Here is a 20,658-nt window from a genome sequence, read left to right on the forward strand (position 1 = left end):
TTCTTTCTCTTGACAGATAACTGATGCACTCACTGCTATTGCCCTGTATTTGGCAATCCAGGACTTCAATAAAGTTGTGGTGAGTAGCCAGTAATGGGGAGAAAGCTGATGGAATACAATAAATCTGAAGCACATGTTTAAAAGTCCAATTGCTCAATATGCTAATGGGATGAAGTTTTTGGCCTAGTTCAGACAGCTCTGGAATGACCAAACCCAGACTCACAAGGGAGCTTTGCTAATAAGTGCAGAAAGGTGATTTAGGGTGCAAAAGAGGCCCCCATTGCAAATATAATTTAAGGACATTTATTAAGTCTTAAAAGGGACAAAAACAACACAAAGGCTAGAGGAGATCACTAGAACGAGATCAGAATGGTGTCTGAAGATGCACAGTGGAGACACCAGATAAATCAGGCATTGAACAAAAAACTCCCACAAACTCATGATTGGCTAAAAAAGAACAAAAAAATTCATGATTGGTGGCAAATCAGTACATCAGAGTTATAGGTAGGACTACAGAAGTAGCAATGGGACATTTACATTGTTAGATAGAAGAACATACAAGATTGGTCCAGGGTCTTCCAACCCAGGCAGTCAGGATGAGACTGATAGGGCATGACTCATGACCAAGCAACCCCTTGTACTGTTCCCAGTAAGGCAACCACTGTCAAGGACATACTCAAAGAAGCCCCAAGGGAAGACTGCCTTTCCAGGGGCTGCCTGGAGAGAAGGGGAGGTAGTCTGCTTTCTGAGGCACTCTGCCTGAGGGCAGGACTATCCTTATCTTTGGTTAATGATCAGAAAGAATTCAATGGAGGCTTCATCTGTGTGGGGGGCCCTGCAAATGGAGTTTTGGCTGTCACTGACATCCGTAGCTGCTTGCGACTCAGGGTACTCAGAATTCAAGCTCTTATACAAAGGTCAGTGTAGCTTACTGTCGACCTACCTATGCAAGCTCAGACTTCCGGAGTCTAAGCATGGTTGGACCACAGTTAAAGTAATGAGGAGCCTTCCAAAATCTTCCATTCTGTCCCCAGTTTTCTTTTCAAAGGAGATGAGCACTCATGGTTGTCACTCACGGTGGCTCTGTGTAGAGGTCCTAGGAATAGGAGTCTTTTTGGGAGCAGGAAGCGGCATCTTTTCCATGAAGAGCAGCACATGGGTTCGAACCACTGACTATGGTTAGCAGCCAAACCCTTAGCCCATAGCACCACTAGGGTTTATGAACATTTGATTTAAGGGCGGCCCCTCCTTGCCTTTTTATTTTTACTTTTTATTGTGCTTTAGGTTACTGTGCACAGACAAGATCGTGAGCTTTATATTCAACAGTCACATGTTTTGTTTCAGTTCATCTATTTCAACCTCCTCAATGTGCTATTGTTTCCTCCTTGTATCTCTTGTTTCCACTCCTTTCCTAGCCTCTGCCCTTGGGTAAATGCTGCCGTTTTCATCTTACATGGCTTATTCTAGCACAGGGTTGAGTTCCGTTTCAGAGTGGCTAAAGGCCATAGTCTTAGGGGCCCCATCAGTCTTATCCAACCTACAAGCTTTTTTCTCTTTAATGATTTTAAGTTTTGTTTCACATTATTCTAGGACTCCATCCAGGATCTACTAACGTGATCCTTTTCAGAGTAGTTCTTATGGTCTCAAAGTTGTGGAGACTGTTTGCATGGCCCATTTGCCCACTGGACTGTTTGATTCCATGTGCATTTTGGTTTTCATCACTCATCATTCTTCTAGATGGGGCGAGACCAATATTTGTACCTTAGATGGCTGCTCATAACCTCTTAAGATCCTATTCACTAAATCACCAAAGTGTGGTAGAGAACATTATCTTTGTGACAATGTTGTATCAATTTACTGGAAACTTGGTGTCCTCCAAGACTATGGTCTTGAGCCCCAGGCCCAGTGTCTTGTTCCCTCAATGCGTTTGGTTATATGTAAGGGATCTGTAGCACAGGCCTCCATCAGAATCACCTTCACTTGCTGCCCTTGCAGCTTTTCAAGCAGTTGTTCAGTTCTCAACCTTTGGGGGTCGAACGACCCTTTCATAGGGGTCGCCCAATTAATAACTAGCAAAATTACAGTTATGAAGTAGTAGTGAAAATAATTTTATGGTTGGGGGGTCAGCACAACATGAGGGTCGCGGCATTAGGAAGGTTGAGACCACTGTTTGTTTTTTGTTTTAAATAAAAATAACAGTTTTCTAATAAATGCTAGATTAGGGGAACCACTGTTTTAAAGCATTTCTTGTACTAAGAATTAGGTTCCCAAACCTGGCTGATCATTGTAATCACCTGGAGAGCTAATGAAACTACACAGTCGTAGACTCCTCCCCTTAGAGATTCTGATTCAATCGGTTGCAAATGGAGCTCAGGAGCCTGTAATATTACCAGATTCCTAGGTGATTTCCATCATTCACGAAGTTTGGAAACCTGGCCTGTAAGATAAGTCTTTTGACTTGCCTATTAAATGCTTAAAGGAAAAAAAATGCTTAAAGAGGTTGTTGCTGATCTTGTTCAAACCCTAGGACTGCCTATGTGGCTTTTAACTCCCTGTGCTATGCCTGTCCCAGGATTTATTGGATTCTGAGTATTGTTTTTGTTTCCCAAGAGAGAGCAATTTCAGTAGGAAATTTGGCATACAGTAAATGTTTGTTGAAGAATTGTTAGTCTGCTATAGGTATTTTTTAGTCCTAATTTATGTGTATTGGTCCAGGATTACTGCATAGTCAGACCATTCTCAGTTTTCCTGGCTTCCAAGAGAGTTAACAGATTAACCATGTATACTCTACATAGTTAAAAAAAAAAAATGGCTTCATTCCTCCTTGACTGGCTGAGAGCCACTGAGAAGATTAGACTGAATGTCTCATCTTATTCCTATTGTCTGTTGTTCATTTTCATGTCTGCTACTAAGTAATGGGACCCAAAATAGCAGTCTGATTTTTTTATAGCACTGGCCACTTTATTGGGAACTCTTACAGATATTTTAACAATCCATAATTCAGTTAGATCAAGCATAATTGTACAATTGCTGCCACCATCATTTTCAAAACATTTTCTTTCTTCTTGAATTCTTTGATATCAGCTCCCCTTTATCCCCTCTCTCCCCTTCCCTACCCCCCAGGAACCCTTGCTATTATATATTATTATTATATGTTGCATCTTACACCATCCAATGTATCTTTTCACCTACCGTTCTTTTATTTCGTTCCCCTTGAGTTGGGTTATAGAGTCTTCCTTGCGATCAGTGTTCAGTTTCCCCTTCCCTCCTTTCCACGCCCCCCCCCCCTTCTCTTTCCATACCCTCAGGGAATCATTACTCCCGTTACTGTTTCTGAAGGGTTTATCTCTTGGGTTTAATGCATCTAACAATCTTAATTATACACATGAACATTCTTAGATCTAACAAGATTAATGAGGGAAAACTAAGACCATATAGTTAGGGGAGGAAAAATTAAACTAGAAGATAGTTATGCATTTTATCAGTGCTATACTGGACCCTGGATATGTCATCCCTCTGTGAGGACTGTGCAGTTATCTTAAGGTGGGTTTTGGGTCTCCACTTCGCCTTTGCTTTCAAACTTCTGATACATATTCCTGTTGACACCTCATGATCACACAGCCTGGTGTGCTTCTTCCATGTAGGTTTTGTTGCTTTCCTAGTAGATGGCTGCTTGTTTAACTTCAAGCCTTTCAGACCCCAGATGCTATATATTTTAATAGCTGGACACCATCAGCTTTCTTCACATTTCCTATGCACCCATTTTATATTTAGTGACCGTATCGGGAAAGTGAGTATCATATATTGCCACATTATTAGAACAAACCATTCTTGTGCTGAGGTAAGATTTAAATAGAGGCCCAAAGCCCATCTGTTTCCTTGGATTTACACACACACACACACACACACACACACACACAGACAGACAAATACAACTGTCTTTATATATTTGCATGTATATTTGTGTTTTAACCTATATATGTCATTTTTACTTTCTTGTACTTTCCTCTTTTTCTTTTTTCTTTCCCCTTGCCCCACCATCATGTTTACCCTTGGTTCACCTCTCAGTAATTCCTCTTGGTTACATTTCAATTGCTCAAACACAATCAGGAACACCACCCCTTCCTCATCATCAATTTTAGATCCTTTGCTATTCCCCTGTCCCTATCATTATTGGCTCATCCATCTCCTCTTCCCGCCTCCTCCTTTCCCCCCTGCCCTCTTTGGGGCCATCTGCCCTATTGCCGTCTCCTTGGGATTGCTTATCCCACCTATCTTATATAGATAACACCAAAAGAAAAAAAAATAAATAAGAGACTGTATAAATAGGCCCAAGTCTAACTGTTGTCCTGACCCAGAGTAGATAGTGAGCAGACCCTGATAGAATCCATTGGTCCATTCCCCTTTCCTTTCAGTGATCCATCTCCCAAGACCCGCTTACCTAACATCTCTTAAACCCTTTTAGTCCTCAGCTTTCCTGACCAAGGGGTGCACCTCCTACAAGTTCCCATTGCTCTTCCTGCAGTCAACAATGGAGTGGTCTAGTGCCTCACCGCCCCCTCCCCCCAGTACATCTTAGACTTCCAGTGTGGCTCCCTTGTGAATATCCCCTAACCAGTTCACATACGGTGCCAGCCACTACTTCGTACCTCTGCCCGCTAGTCCAAATTCCTCAGGGCCTTTGTGGCTTTGCTTCCATTGCTGGTCTGTTGCACTTCCCTCTTGGTTTGCCCCCATGTGGGTGGATCAGACCAGCCATGGTCTTGCAACTCTTTATCTGCAGTGCTGTCCTCTAGGAAGGAGACGTCATGTCTCGATCTGGGGCTGGCCCTGCAGTCCTGTGAATGAGCTGCTCCAAGCAGGAATGTCTCCCTAAAAGCTTGGTGCCTTGGAATGAGGTCTACTCTCTCCTTTTCTGTGGAGAGGTAAATAATAGCCTCCCCTTGGGTGTTTTAGTACCCCGTTACCTCATTACCTGCCATCTTTTTTCTTCCCCCACCCCTCTAAGCCATAAAGGCATATGTGGTGGGGGCAGGGGGAAGACGTCTTTCCATATGGTTGCTGTCTGCATCTTTTTACTTTTCTTTCTCTGTTTTTTGATGATGTATACTTCATTGTGTTTAGTCTGACTCTTGCCAGAGCATTGGTCCTCAGCCCGGGAACTCTGTGATATGTACATTTTCCCCTATACCTATTCTGTTGTTTGAGCATACCTCAGTTGACTTTGCTCAACATTAATATTCTTCAACTCAATCCACAAGATGAGGTGCCTCATCTGTTTATCACCTTTTCATGGATGCATAGTATTCCATTGTGTGAATGTACCATTTGTCTATTGATGGACATTTAGGCTGTTTCCAATTCTTTGCAGTTGTGAACTGTACAGTGATACACATTGGAGCACAGATGTCAGGTTGTGACCTTGATTCTTATTACTTCTGAGTAGATCCCCAATAGTGGAGCTGCTGGGTTTTTAGGTAACTTGATTTCCATCTGTTTTAGGTATTGCTGCATCTCTTTCCACAGTGGCTATGTGTATCTACAAGACCACCAGCAATGAATGAGTTTCTATCTCATCACACCTCCTCTGTCATTGGTTGCTTTCTGTTTTTTTAATTGGGATATCCTTGTATGTGTTAGGTGGTATCTCATGGTTTGATTTCCCAGATGGCAAATGATTTCCTGATGCCTAATGATCAGGAACATTTTCTCATATGTTTATTGGCCATTTGTGTTTCCTCTTTTGTGAATCTTCTGTTCAACTCTTTTGCCCACCTCCCCAGTGGGCTATGTGTTTTGTTTTTTCTTGTTGCAAGGTTGCAGAGTTCTGTAGATTTTAGTAATAAGACCTTTTTCTGATATTTCATTAATAATCTTTTCCCAGTCTGTGGGCTTTCTTAATATTCTCTTGATGAAGTTTTTCGATGCACACAAGTGTTTTATCTTTAGTAAGTTCCACACGTCTATTTTATCTTCCTATGGGTATGAATTATTACTGATGGCCCATGCATTGTCTGCATTAAGGTTCTTAACCTTTTCCCAATTTTTTCATTGATGATCCTGCTATTTTTGGGTTTTACTTTGAGGTCTGTGATCCACCTTGAATTTGTTCTTGTGTAAAGATTTTGCATTATTCTTTTGCAGGTTGATAGCCAGTTTTTCCAGCATCATTTGTTAAAGAGTACATCTGCTTTCCATTTGATTTTTTTTTAGGCCCCTTATAAAAAATCAGTTGTCTGTATTTTTACTTCTGAATTTTTTGGGGTTTTTTTTTTCCCTCCGTTGGTCCAAGTATCTATCATTGTACTAGTATCATGCTGTTTTGACAGCTGTGGCTATATAATAAGTCTTAAAGTCAGATAATGCAAGCATGCCCACTTTATTCTTCTTGAGGAGTTCTTTGACAATTCTTGGTTTCTTCCATATCAAGTTGGTAATCAGCTTTTCCATTTCTTTGAAAAATGATGGGGGAAAAAAAGAAATGATGCTGGTATTTTTATCAGGATTGCATTGAACCTATATAGTGCCTTAGGTAGGATTGATATCTTTACAATATTGAGTCTATCGGTCCACAAGCATGGGATATTTTTCCACTTGTGAAGGTTCCTTGTAATAATGTTCTGTAGTTTTCCTCATAGCAATCTTTTGAGGTTTTTTTGTGGGGATGGGAGTGGGTTAGATATCTCAATTTATGCTTGGCTATTGTGAAGGGTCCTACCTTCTTGATCTCTTTCTCTGTGATCCCATCGGATGTATATAGCAATCCAATTGACTTCTGTTGATCTTGTATCCTGACATAGAGGGCATAATCTTATCGATGCTCAAAAATATCCTTGATTTTTCTTTAAAGGATTAGGAACTATATTTAATGACTTAGTATCACTAAGACTAGGGAGTGTACATCTTAAACAAAGGAAAATAACTTGAAAATTTCAGATGCTCAAACTAAATGCTTTAATATTTTTCTCTTGAGGGCCAGAAATGAAATAACTGGGAATATGATTCTTAAATGGAGGAATCCAGAGGCAAAATATCAGTGTTTTTGTGTTTGTTTTTCCGTAGATTGTGTATGTAGAACACAGTCTGTGTTTTTTCAAATGGCTGTTAGTAGAATATGACTTGGTCCTCAACGTTCAAGGCTTCATACATGATAGGATTTACCCTATTGTGATCCTTAGACGAGTCACTGGCTAATTTTTAAAATTTTAAGTAGGTGTTTTGTCCTAGTCTATCTTAGTGTAGAAGTGTTATTGGAACCCATTCAGCACCATCTGTCTTAGGCTTCCTTTTCTTTTTTTTTTTTAACAATTTATTAGGGGCTCATACAACTCTTATCACAGTCCATACATATACATACATCAATTGTATAAAGCACATCTGTGCATTCTTTGCCCTAATCATTTTCTTTATTTTTCTCCTCTTTTCTTTTTTTACATTTTATTAGGGACTCATACAACTCTTATCACAATCCATACATATACACACATCAATTGTATAAAGCACATCCATATATTCCCTGCCCCAATCATTCTCAAAGCATTTGCTCTCCACTTAAGCCCTTTGCATCAGGTCCTCTTTTTTTTCCCCCTCCCTCCCCACTTCCCCCCTCCCTCATGTGCCCTTGGTAATTTATACATCGCTATTTTGTCATATCTTACCCTATCTGGAGTCTCCCTTCCCCCCTTCTCTGCCGTCCCTCTCCCAGGGAGGAGGTCACATGTGGATCCTTGTAATCAGTTCCCCCTTTCCAACCCACTCACCCTACACTCTCCCAGCATCGCCCCTCACACCCTTGGTCCATAGGCTGCCTTTTCTAGAGGAGTAAAAACTGATTTTTTATAGTGTATGATAAATATATATATGAAGGTAGGTCAAAAAGTAAAAAGCTAAAGAGAACATTTTTAAAGGTAGTCTGAAAAGAAAGTAAATCATTATCATAAAATATGCAAAGATGAGTTAAAAACTCAAAGAAGAAAATTCTGAGCTCAAGCTAAAAGAATTGAAATAAAAATACAATCCCCAAGTTCCAATAATGATGGATTCTATGGATAAAATATTAAATGATGCAAAACACATCAAAAGAAGATGTAAGGGGCAAACTTAGAGGGAAGGAGAGAGCAAGAGCGAGTGGAACACATCCTGGTCCACCAGGCCCCAAGGATGATACTCCTGTTCAGAGAAGTTAATGCCCAGAGAGGACCATAGAGCCAGCCCCACCACAAGACACAGCATCCCCTCACTGACCCATAGTGCTACAGGGGACAGCACTAGAGACACAGTGCGGGAATTGTGCGCGATCTGACCTCACCACACCAGAATGGAACACAAAAGGCGTGCAACAAAGCAGCAAGGAGAGCAAAGCAATGAAGTCCCTGAGGAATCCCCAAAATAGACTTCGGGGCCAGGACATGACACCTCATCAGACTCAACTGGAAAACACTCATAAAGGTCAACAAACAAGCCTGGGACTTTATAGACTTTTTTTTTTAATTTAAAAAAACCCACCTTTATTTTTATTGGTCAGTGTTGGTAGGAGTTTGTTACAAAACGGGGCCTGTGGAATGTGGGGCGTGGTCCACTATCAGCACCAGGGCAGCGCAGTGGAGCCCAGGGACAGCTGCCTTCAGCCTGAGGGCAGTAGTGCCATAGAAGGTCCCGGCCGCTTCACTCCTTGGCGATGGCAAAGGGTTTTTCCACTTCGATCTTGCCACAGTCTGCGATTGTCACCTCCTTCAGTGGCTTGTCCCGGCCATCTGTCTTGGTGCTTTCCACTTTGCGGACCACATCCATGCCCTCCAGCACTTTGCCAAACACCACGTGCTTGCCATCAAGCCACGATGTCTTGACTGTCGTGATGAAGAACTGGGAGCCGTTGATGTCTTTGCTGGCGTTGGCCATGCTCACCCAGCCAGGCCCATAGTGCTTCAGCTTGAAGTTCTCATCTGGGAAGCGTTCATCGTAGATGCTCTTTCCTCCGGTGCCGTCTCCCCGGGTGAAGTCTCCACCCTGGATCATGAAGTCCTTGATCACACGGTGGAATTTGCTGTCCTTGTAGCCAAACCCTTTCTCTCCCGTGGCTAAGGCCACAAAATTATCCACTGTTTTTGGAACTGTTTTGTTTTTGGAACTGTTTTGCCGAAGAGACCGATGACCACCCGGCCTGCATCTTCATCTCCAATTCATAGGTCAAAATACACCTTAACAGTGACTTTGGGCCCCTTCTTCTCATCGGCCACGGAAGACCCCGGCAGCAGCAAGAAAACCACGGAGCCCACGATGAGGGCGGCGGCCACAAGCACCTTCATGTTCTGCTCCGAGAGACGCAGCATCTACCGGGACTGGCGAGCACGGCCCCTAGACTTTTCTTTTTTGGTTGTTGTTTTTGATTTTGCATGTCTGTCTATATAAGATAGGGAAGATAAACAATCTCAAGGAGAAAACAATGGGGCCAACTGTTCTGGGGGCACTTAGGAAGGGGGATGGAGGAGGAAAGGAAGGGATAAGGGAACAACAAGTGATCTAAAATCGATGGTGATGGGGGTGTAGGATGCCTGATGGGGCTTGATCAAGTGCAGTGTAGCCGAGAGGAATGAATGAAAGCCAAATGCAGGTCAAACATGATAGTGGGACAGGAGGAAATTAAAAGGAAATAGAGGAAAGACTAGGAGGCAAAGGGCATTTATAGAGGTATAAATATAGGCACATACATATGTAAATATATTTATATATAATGATAGTGTCATAGATCTATGTACATATATGTTAAATATCAAAGTAGTAGATGGTCATTGGGCCTCTACTCAAGTACTCCTTCAACCCAAGAACACTTTATTCAAATAACCTGGCAGTCTGTGATGCTCACCTTCCCAACTCGATCGCTGAAGACAAAATGGGTGCATAAGCAAATGTGGTGAAGAAAGCTGATGGTGCCAGGCTATCAATAGATATAGTGTTTGGGGTCTTAAGAAGCACACCAGCCTGTGTGATCATGAGGTGTCGATGGGATCAGGTGTCAGGCATCAGAAGCCCCAGAACAGTCATATCGATGGGAACGAGAGGGGTTGGGGTAGGTAGAGTGGAGACCCAAAGCCCTTCTGTATACAATTGGTCATTCCTTCACAGAAAAGTCACAAGGAATGGACGAGCCAGCCAAGGAGCAGTATAGTACTGATGAAACATACAACATTCCTCTAGTTCTTTAATACTTCCTCCCTCCACTATCATGACCCCAATTCTACCTTACAAATCTGGCTAGACTAGAGCATGTACACTGGTACAGATAGGAACTGGAAACACAGGGAATCCAGGGCGGATTATCCCTTCAGGACCAGTGGTGAGAGTGGCGATACTGGGATGGTGGACGGAGGGTGGGGTAGAAAGGGGGAACTGACTACAAGGATCTACATATAACCTCCTCCTTGGGGGACGGACAACAGGAAAGTGGGTGAAGGGAGACGTCGGACAGTGTAAGAGATGACAAAATAATAATTTATAAATTATGAAGGGTTCATGAGGGAGAGGAGTGGGGAGGTAGGGTGAAAAATGAGGAGCTGATGCCAGGGGCTTAAATGGAGAGCAAATGTTTTGAGAATGATGAGGGCAATGAATGTACAAATGTGCTTTACACAATTGATGTATATATGGATTGTGATAAGGGTTGTATGAGCCCCTAATAAAATGATTTTTAAAAAGCTCACAACACAGGGAATCTAGGACATATAAACCTCTTAGGCCAATATTGAGAGTAGCGATACCAGGAGAGTAAGGGGCAGATGGGGGGGGGGGGGAGAAAGGAGGAACCGATCGCAGTGATTGACATATAACCACCTCCCAGGAGGACAAATAACAGAAAAGTGTATGAAGGGGGACAGCGGTTGATGTAAGACCCAGTTGCATGTACATTAATGGTCCCAATCACCTGTTGTTTTTAAATTCAGGGTATATACAATGGTCCACTATAACAAATGAGCACTACTTTATGACTTGAATCAAAATATTGTCATCATTAAGGTATTGTGTTAAATATATTATTGTGAAACAAAAAGATAATGTGTATCTGCAGATGTTTAATGTTTTATGCATAGAAAGTATACAGGTACACATTATTTTATTGCCTCTCACTTTCTTGTGTTTTGCAGAACTGTGTTTTTTACAAATTGAAGTTTTGTGGCAATCCTGATGATCAAGTCTATCATTGCCATTTTTCCACCAGCTTGTGCCCGCCCTTTTTTGCCTCTGTTACAATTTAGTAATTCTCACAGTACGTCAGCCTTTTCCATAATCCTATTATTGCATACTCAGTATACTATATTATATTATATTATAAACATAACTTTTACATACACTGGGAAACCAAAGTAGGAGCCCTGGTAGTGTAGTGGCTACCCAATGGGTTATCAGCAGCCCTGCGGGAGAAAGACTGGGCTTTCTACCTGTGTAAATAGTTACAGTCTGGGAAACCCACAAAGAGTAGCAATGAGTCAGCAAGGACTCGATGGCAGTGTGTTTGGAGTTTGGGAAAACAAAAAATTTTCACTCTGTTTTTGTTGCAATATTCACTTTATTGTGGTGGTCTGGGAACAAATCTGCAATACTATAAGAAACCAAAAGAGCTCTACATAAATGGTAGCGCATACCATGCTTATCGATAGGCAGACTTAACATTATGAAATGTCGATAGTACCCAAAGCGGCCTGTAGATATCATGCAATTTTAATCCAGATTCCAACATGGTTCTTTAAAGAAACGAAAAAGCTAATCACCAACTTTATATGGAAAGGAAAGACACTAGACTCGGCAAAGCACTGCTAAAGAAGAACAAAGTAAGAGGTCATACACTTTCTGATCTCAAAGGGTGCTATACAGCCACAATAGTCAGAATTCCCTGGTACTGGCACAACAATAGATACATAGACCAATGAAACATAATTGGGATCCATAAATCCATCCACTATGGACAACTTAAGGAACCCTGCTGGTGTAGTGGGTTAAGCCTTGGGCTGCTACGTGCAAGGTTGGTAGTTCAAACCCACCAACTGCTCCATGGGAGAACGATTGACGGTCTACTCTTATAGACAACAGGCTATAAATGGGGATGATGAAAGTCTCTTTTAACAAATGATGCTGGAAAATTAAACAGGATACATAGCTCAGACTTTATTAAAAAAGAACTCAAGGTGGATCAAAGACCTAAATGTAAAACCTAAAAGTATAAAAATCATCAGTGAAAAAAAAAACAGGGATAGATTTAGGGGCATAAACATGCTATCACATATAACTGAAAATGCACACATAGCAGAAGACAAACGAGGTGGGAGAGAGGTGGAGGGAATCCACCTTCCGGGGCGTTCTACCTGAGTGCCCTCAGATTGTCCACATCTTTGGGTGTTGATCAGAAGGAATTCAATGGAAGCTTTATCGACACAGGGACTTGCCAAATGGATTTTGGGCGGTCACTCATCCATAGCCTTCCTCAAATAAGGGTGCTCAAAAATTAAGCTTTAACAATTGTAATAGGCCCATATTGTATATTTTTCATGCTTATGAAAGCACATTAGTATTGTTGGTGATGAATATGAATTCCTTTTGACTGTGGCCAGTTGATTTTCATAGCAGTTTACATCTTTCTCACTTGACAAAAACACTATTAGTAGGCTGTGTTACTAAGTTGTGTGATTAACTGATCTCTACTGAAATGTACTTCTTTTTTGGAAATCACACTCAAATTTAGAAAACTTCAAGTAGTGTGATAAGGGAGTGATAAAAAGCCTGTATTCCCTTGCCATAATTAGAGGGGTTATAAATTTGGAATGTAGTATCCTGAATTTGGAATGTTGTGAGGCTCACAGTTGGAGATGGGGTTGGGGTGGACTCTGCATTTACACCATGGGTTTTGGGGATCCATGTGGGAATAGAAATACTTTCAGTGATTAGGAAAAATCTCTTTATTTGAAGTAGGAAAATTATGTTCCTGTAAAATAAAATCTTTCAAGGGATAAGAATGTGAATTTAAGCAGAGTGGGAGGAAAACGGCCCTGGAATTTTTTCTGCTGAAAAATACATACAAAAAATTGTACAGGCTTCTGTGTACAACTTGATTAATGCCCATAAAGATAACACACTCATGTAACTAACCTTCAGGGTACTTTTAACCTTACCTGTGAGTTCTTTGTATTGCATCAGTCTCAAAGCTGATGAATACAGCTAGAAATTTATCTTTGGGTTTTTAAGTTGTACTCTAAAACCTCATTCATTTATCATTGCTCATTTTTACACTTATATTTAAGTGGAAATATACATATGTACTCTTTAGTATCTAGTTTCATTTTCTCAACATATTTGTGAGATATATCAACATTAAATTTGTTGTTTTTAGGTTCTCTAAACCTCATTTATTCTAATAATATTTTTGTGGCATACATAGTTTTTCATTTCACCTAATTTCTTTCTTTTATTGTGCTTTGGGTGAAGATTTATGCAGCAAGTTGATTTTCCATTTATTAATCCCTGTACACACATAATCTGATTCATGGTATTGATCACAATCCCCTCCAATATGCTAGCACTCTTCTCACATCCTCCCTGTATGTACCCTTTCCAGGCCGCCTCCTCTCTCATCCCTTCCTGTCTTCTGAGCTGTATCCTTGGGCAAATGCTGCCTTTGGATCTTGTGTAGTTGACTGTTCTAAGGAATGTGCACCTCTCTGGTGTCAGTGCTCACTTTTTAGGCCTGGCTATTGTGTGGCTGCAAGTTGTGCCACGCGGATGAATTCAGTCCCAGGCCTGAAGCTGGCTGAGGTGCACAAGTTCAGAGTTTCCTTGGTTAGCTAGCCAGCTTTCTGTCTCGCTGGACGCAATGGAGATTTTTCAAAGGGGTTTTGTTTGTGTTGAGAGAACTGTGTATTTATTGGGCCTTGGAGGTTGTGCTGTGTGTTGAAAGGAGACAAAAAGAGAGGTAGCAGACACTCTGGGGACCCTTATCTCCTGGACTGTCCCTTATCATAAAGACTTTGTGTTTTAGAGTATTTTTGAAGACTGGAGTTATAGGAAGTACTTTTCTTTCACTGCTGCCACAGTGCCCTCCTCCTCCTTCACCAGGCTCATTTCCCTCTTTCTCCATGGAAATCAAAAGCCTTAAATCGGAGAGTGAGGAGGGAAACCCAAGAGAGTATGACACTGACAGGATCATTCCACTCTGAAAAATATTTCAGTTTGCAGATGGAACTTTGGAACTTAGACCACTGATGGCTTTTCAAAATGACTAAGAACTTTGTCACTTTCATTCATTCATTTATTCATTCACCTGGTACGTATTGATTGCTTACTGTGCCAGGTGTTGGGAATACATTAGGTCAAACGAACATAGTTACTAGCCTTATGGAATTTGGAAGATCATGAGGGAGCTAAACCTTAGGCAAATAATCACATGGATAAGTAAGAGTTATACCAGTAAAGGGTGCTATAAAGAGTTTGTGTATGATAGGGGATTTTACCTAGTCAGGAAGGTCATGAATGCCTTCTTCAGAAAGTAGCAGTTTAGATAAGATGTAAAAACTGTGTGGCGGAAGGGATGACATATCCAGGCACAGCATAGCACTGTTGAAAACACATAACTAACCTCTAGTTCTTTAATATTTCCTCCCCTATTATTATGGCCTTAGTTTTACCTCATTAATCCTGTTAGACCTGCATATGTTCATTTGTGTAATTAAGGTCTGTGCATGAAATCCACGATAGATAAAACCTTCAGAAATAGTAATGGGAATGAGTCCCTGAGGGCACAGGAAGAGACGGGAGAGGGAGCCGGAATTGAAAGCAGGGATGACTGTAGGACCCCACCTGAGGGACAGCTAACAGAGTGGCAGGTGAACAGATACATTGGGTGGTGTAAGATGTGGGGGAAATGGAATAATATTTAATGTAACAAGGGCTCTAGGGGTGTAGGGTGGGGAGGGCAGGGCTAAAGGGGAGCTGATAATAAAGAATGCAAGAAGAAAAAAAATCTTTTGAAAATGATGATGCCAATTGTATAATCGTGCTTGATCTAATTGAAGTATGGATTGTTATAATATTTGTAAGAGCTCCCAATCAAAATGGGGGCAGGCAGTGTATAGGAGCCAACTAGGAGGAAAGAAGATATTTTTCTAGATCAAATGCAAAGTTCTGGGAGGAAAATATATGGTATTTTCATGGTAATGAAACTCAAAACATGGGAAGGCAGTGGGCGTGAGAAGAGCTGAGAGAAGTAGGAATAGCGCAGGCAGGAACAGGTGGGCCATGGAAAGAATTTTTCCCTTCCTCCTAAAAGCAATGGAAAGTGTATTGTTTCACTTTTTTTTTCCAGTTTAAAAAACAGAAACTCCTGTTGGAACTGGATCAGTATGCCCCAGATGTGGCTGAACTCATCCGAACCCCAATGGAAATGCGTTACATCCCTTTGAAAGTGGCCCTGTTGTAAGTATTCCTGAGAAAAAAGAGCTCAGTGCCAACAAATGTGAGGAAAATCTGATGAGACTTTCCCATGTTGTTGTGTTGTATTTTTGAGATTTGCAATCTTAGTCATCAAGTATTTGCTGTAGTTCTGTTGCACAACTGGGTTCTAGCCAGCCAAAAACACAGAGCCATTCTGTCTCTGCTGGGACAAAGACTCGTACAGGGATATGCACAATCAAACCTTTCACAGATGCCTTTTGACTGGGTGCTGATCTGAGCTCCAGCCCTCTTGCAATCAGTATTTCTACACTCCCCTGCCCCCACCCACAAAGTGTTCTTCAAGTTTGATGTATAAATCAAATGAAATTCTGATCTTTATGTGATTTTTTTAAAGCAGTTCTTCTGTTGTATAAATTAATTGCTCTATTATAATTCAGAAAACTGAAGCGCCAAACTTGACCCATCCTGGAGTGAATGACCAATGTGAAGGAGTAGAACTGACTGAGGTTCTAGGACAGGATTCTCTAGGAGTTCCCAGTGCTTCCAATAAGTTTAATTCTTTCAGCTTAGTTATAATAAAATTCTAAAATATAATTTTTCCATTTATATTCCTGATATAGACATGTGAATAACTATTTAATCAACTAATAGTCATTAAATATGAATAGTATACTAGTTGCTAGGGATATACAGTAATACCGATAAGTTACGCTGTGGGAAAACAGGACCTCAGAATTCCAGAATTAGAAGGTACCTTGTGGGGATAGTTCATTCAACTCCCCGATTTATGTGTGAATATCAGTATCCAAGATAGGTAATTATGCTGCTGTTGCTTGAATATCATCTGGTATTCAGCATTGACATATTTTACCCTGCACCCAAAAGTCTGGGGCTATCAGTTCACATTTATGTATTTCAGAACTACTGTTAGGAACTGCCTAACAGAACGAGAGGTTTAGCAACATTATGAATCCCTTATGGACTCATGTCTCTAGGAGGTAGCTTTATAATAATAACAGCAGCCATTTCATTAGAGATTATATAATAAGCTTGTCTAGAACTACTGAGGGGAAAAACAACAACCAAGAATGTCTAGGTCTGGCTTTAGAGCTACTAATCTTAAAGGTCCTGGGAGGTATTGGATTTAAAGTGCTTATTTGTGGATAATAATTATAATCTCTTCCTGAGATACTGATATTTTTCTTCCTATCGAATAATCAGAATTATGCAACTGGTCTCCCTTTTCACTTTGGGTGCCAGGAAACTCAGAGATGGATTTGAAGTGGATTCATACAGTCCTGGAGATGACCCGTTTGTCCCTTTCCCTGCCCTTTATTTTTTCCATTTACTAATTTTTTTTCCCTGGTCTTGATTCTGTATTTCTGTTTTTAGTTTTGCTATTAATTGTTTGTTATATATTCTCTTTTCAGCTGCCTCACATCCTTTGTGGAAGCAGGATAGAAACAAATTATATTTATCTTGACTATGTAAGATTTTCCTACCCAGAGGCATTTAAAATTCACATTCTGTCTATCCCTTCCTACTTCAAGAAACCCCCAGTATTTTGGGTTTTTTTCCCAGTGGAAGGTCAAGAAGTTTCATAACATCCTATAGAAGCTGGCTTGTTGAATTCATCAGATACTTGTGTGTTGGAGTCTGGCTCATTTGATATGGTTTGACTTCCAGTAGGGCTAAATCTAAGCTGTGGTCTGACCTCCTGGATTGGTGTAGCCTAGGCCAGAGCTTATCAGGAGCTCTGGTGGCATAGAGGTTAAGAGTTGGTCTGGCATCTGAAAGGTGAGAAGTTCCAAACTACTAGCTGCTCTGACAGGGCTTTCTATTCCTAGAAAGTTATAGTCTTAGAAATTCACAGGGCAATTCTGCCCTAACCTATAGGGTCATTATCAGTCAGCATTGACTCAATGGCAGTAAGTTAGAGTATGCCAGAACTTAGGAAATTTATCAAGCAAAAAGTATTTTCTTTTTTTATATATATCAGAGAGCTGGAACCATTCTTAAGATGTACAGCTTTTGGTGTGAGTAGATAGACAGGCTGAAAGATGTCGGAAGAAAAATGGTAGTTAACAAATATAACAACTCACTGCCATCAAATTACTTCTAACTCCCAGAGATCCTACATAGAGTTTACCAGACTGTAAGCTCACCACCCTCACTCCCTTGCTGTCATTGAGTTGATTTCAACTCATAGCGACCCTATAGGACAGGTTAGAACTGCCCCTATGAGTTTCTGAGACTAATTTTCTATGGGAGTAGAAAGTCTTGTCTTTCTCCTATGGAGTGACTGGTGGTTTCAAACTGTTGACCTTGTAGTTACCAGCCCAATGCATAACCACTATGCCACCAGGGTTCCTGTGGGAGCAGATAGCCTCATCTTTCTCCCATAGAACAACTGGTGGGTTAGAACCACCCAACTTGCTGCCTAACATTTATCCTACAGTGCCAACAGAGTGGCAGATGCCCACAAATATATATTTGTCAGCGGATGTTTGTATATGGGTATTTACTTTTGTTATAACTATATCTATGACTGTGGTGGAGCACACAGCGGACAGAATTATGAAAACTTCTTAGATTTAACTAAACACCTTGAGAGAATGAATTGCTTGGCCCGGGAGCTCAGGACCACAGTATTAGGGGACACTAAGATTAATTGGCATAACATAATTCACAAAGATACTGTTCTGTATCTTACTTTGGTGACTAGTGACTGGAGTTGTACAAGCTCACGAGTAGCCTTCTAAGGTGCATCTATTGGTTTTCTACTGTTTGGAGGAAAGAAGAGTGATGAAAATCAAAGACACGTAAAAACAGCCCAGCCCAGGAGACTAATGACCCACTTAAGCATCAGTCTTAGGTGCCTAGGTGCCACTGCGGACTGCTCTGAAAAGGATCACATTAAGAAGGTCATGAGCAGAGTTGGGGGAAATGTGGAACCCTAGAAACCTTGACCCTTAATCACCTTTCAGATCTAAAACTAAATTGAACTTACCTGCACTGTTCAATTGTCAGCTAAACAAGAGGCAGGTCTATAAGGGGAACAGTAGCGGCGGGCAGGAGAACCATTTGAGATCACAGGGGCAGCACGCACCCAAGGACAACGTCCCGGAGGCTCAGGAAGAAGAGGAATGAAAACGTGAAGCTCTGGGAGGAAGTGATGACCCATTGAGAGGATTGGAATGAATGAGCGAAATATGTTTGAATTGCTGAATGTAAAGCTTTTCTGTAAAACTTCATCCAATTCACAAAAAGGTTTTAAAATTTTAATTTAAATTAATTAAAGATTTGTGGTAATTGCTAGAATGTTATTCTTAAAATCTTTAGTAGAAAGAACAAAGACTTGGGAATTAGAAAGACTTGATTTTAAATGTATTTGTTTAGCTTATGAGACTTTGGGAAAGTTTCTTAATGGCTGAATCTTTATTTTTTCATTTTTAAAATAGAAATGTTATTGCTTATTTCTATGGTATCTGTAATGATTAAATGCAATGGGTGGATGAATATATATATATATGTATGTATATATATATCCATACTGACTGACAGAGAAGAATTTGTTTTCCTTTGAGTATACTTAATTTACCAAATCTTTTGTATTCACTGGCTGTGGTGGCCAGAACTTCCCCGTCCACTGACTAGGATTATTAATGGCAAATATGTGTGTTCTTCCCCAGCTACCTCCTAAATCCCTACACGGTCTTATCTTGTGTTGCCAAGTCGACCTGTGCAATCAACAACACCCTCATTGCTTTCTTCATTTTGACCACAATAAAAGGTAAGGTCCTGAAGGAGACTGCACCTCAGCCTCTGATTTGTGCAGGTTCTTTTACCACTTACAGCTGTGGCTTTTCATTATAAACAATTTAATATTTTAAAATTATGTGAGTACTACAGGATTATTATAGAAAAATTAAAATAAGCCAAGAGAAAAAAATTAAAGCATTCTGAAATTTTACCAGTCACTGTTAATGTATTTTTTTCAAACAAAACAGAACAAGAAATGTTTCAGAAAAGTTTATCATGAGACTAGTAGTCCTATCTCTCTTCCCACCTCCAGTTCAAGTTCTTTGAAGCAGCAGCTTCCTGGCTTTTGCTAGTTTTTATTTTCATGTTTCTAAAGATTTCATATTGCTGTTTTATCGAGCATACATTTTAGGCAGTATAATTTTTCACACTTGTTTGCCCCATTATCCTAAGGGCGTGTACATTACAGTTTGAGTCAGCCCTGTTCTATTATTAAAACCTAGGTTTGATGACTAGAAGAGGCTTAAAAAAATTCCTGGAGAATATTTTTCCCCTTCATTTCACTATTCCATGAACTTTCTGAAAAATATATTTACTTCAGGGGAAAGGCGTAGCTATGATTACTTCTTTTATATTGTATACAAACTTTTTATTTTTAATAATTGTCTTTTTGTCTTACATTTTTTGTAGCATTCACTATATGTCCTCTGAATTTTTTTCTCCTCAAATGCTTAAGCACATGAAGTAGTCTGTCAGCTTCATTATTTTTCTGAAGATCTCACTTTCATATATTCCATCCTACCCCAATCTGCCCCACTTCTCTGCCCTGATGACACAAAACTATCACACTGAGACTTGGTCATTCTTCTCAGCTGCATTCTTTTTCTTCCTGGATTTCTTCTCTCTTTTCTCCTCTGTTTTTCTAAAGGACTTTCTCTAGTAGATTTCTTAAGACAAGATGTTGAGATAGTTATTCTGAGTTATTGCCTACCTGAAAATATCTTTGTTCTACTCTAATGCCAAGTTAGTAGTCTGGCGGGGCATAGAATTGGACACTGACCAGTTTTTCTTCCGAATTTCGAGGGCGTCACTTCACTGTCTTCTAGCATCCTAGATGCTATTGAGCTGTTTGATATTATGTGTAACTTGATTTTTCTTCTGAAGGCCCCTAGGAACAGCTCTTTCTCCTCGAATTGAAATGTCATGATGTTAAGCCTTGACGGGAGCCTTGATGGTGTTGTGCTTAAGAGTTGGGCTTCGCTCCACAAGGTCAGCAGTTCCAAACCACCAGCTGTTCTGAGGGAGAACAAGGAGGCTTTTTACTACCATAGAGAGTTACAGTCTCAGAAAACTCACAGGGACTGTTCTGCCCTGCCCTGTACATAGAGTTCCTGTATATCAGAAACAACCCTCCATGGCAGGGAGTTTGATGTTTGAGTGTGGGAGCCTCGAGAGAGTCTTTTT

The 20,658-nt window shown here is 40.6% G+C and overlaps 1 protein-coding gene and 1 pseudogene across 1 annotated transcript in view; one reads left to right on the top strand and one right to left on the bottom strand.

Moving 5' to 3' along the window:
* PIGU (phosphatidylinositol glycan anchor biosynthesis class U) overlaps nucleotides 1-20,658 on the top strand; it is a 106,517-nt gene that overhangs the window by 32,565 nt on the left and 53,294 nt on the right. The window contains exons 4-6 of the mRNA XM_075563749.1: nucleotides 17-79; nucleotides 15,344-15,453; nucleotides 19,125-19,225. Coding sequence (XP_075419864.1) covers nucleotides 17-79; nucleotides 15,344-15,453; nucleotides 19,125-19,225 — 274 coding nt within the window. The remainder of the gene's footprint in view (nucleotides 1-16; nucleotides 80-15,343; nucleotides 15,454-19,124; nucleotides 19,226-20,658) is intronic.
* On the bottom strand, nucleotides 8,479-9,348 carry LOC142422393 (peptidyl-prolyl cis-trans isomerase B pseudogene; annotated as a pseudogene).

The sequence above is a fragment of the Tenrec ecaudatus genome, chromosome 12 (assembly GCF_050624435.1).
Source record: "Tenrec ecaudatus isolate mTenEca1 chromosome 12, mTenEca1.hap1, whole genome shotgun sequence".
NCBI lineage: Eukaryota > Metazoa > Chordata > Mammalia > Afrosoricida > Tenrecidae > Tenrec > Tenrec ecaudatus.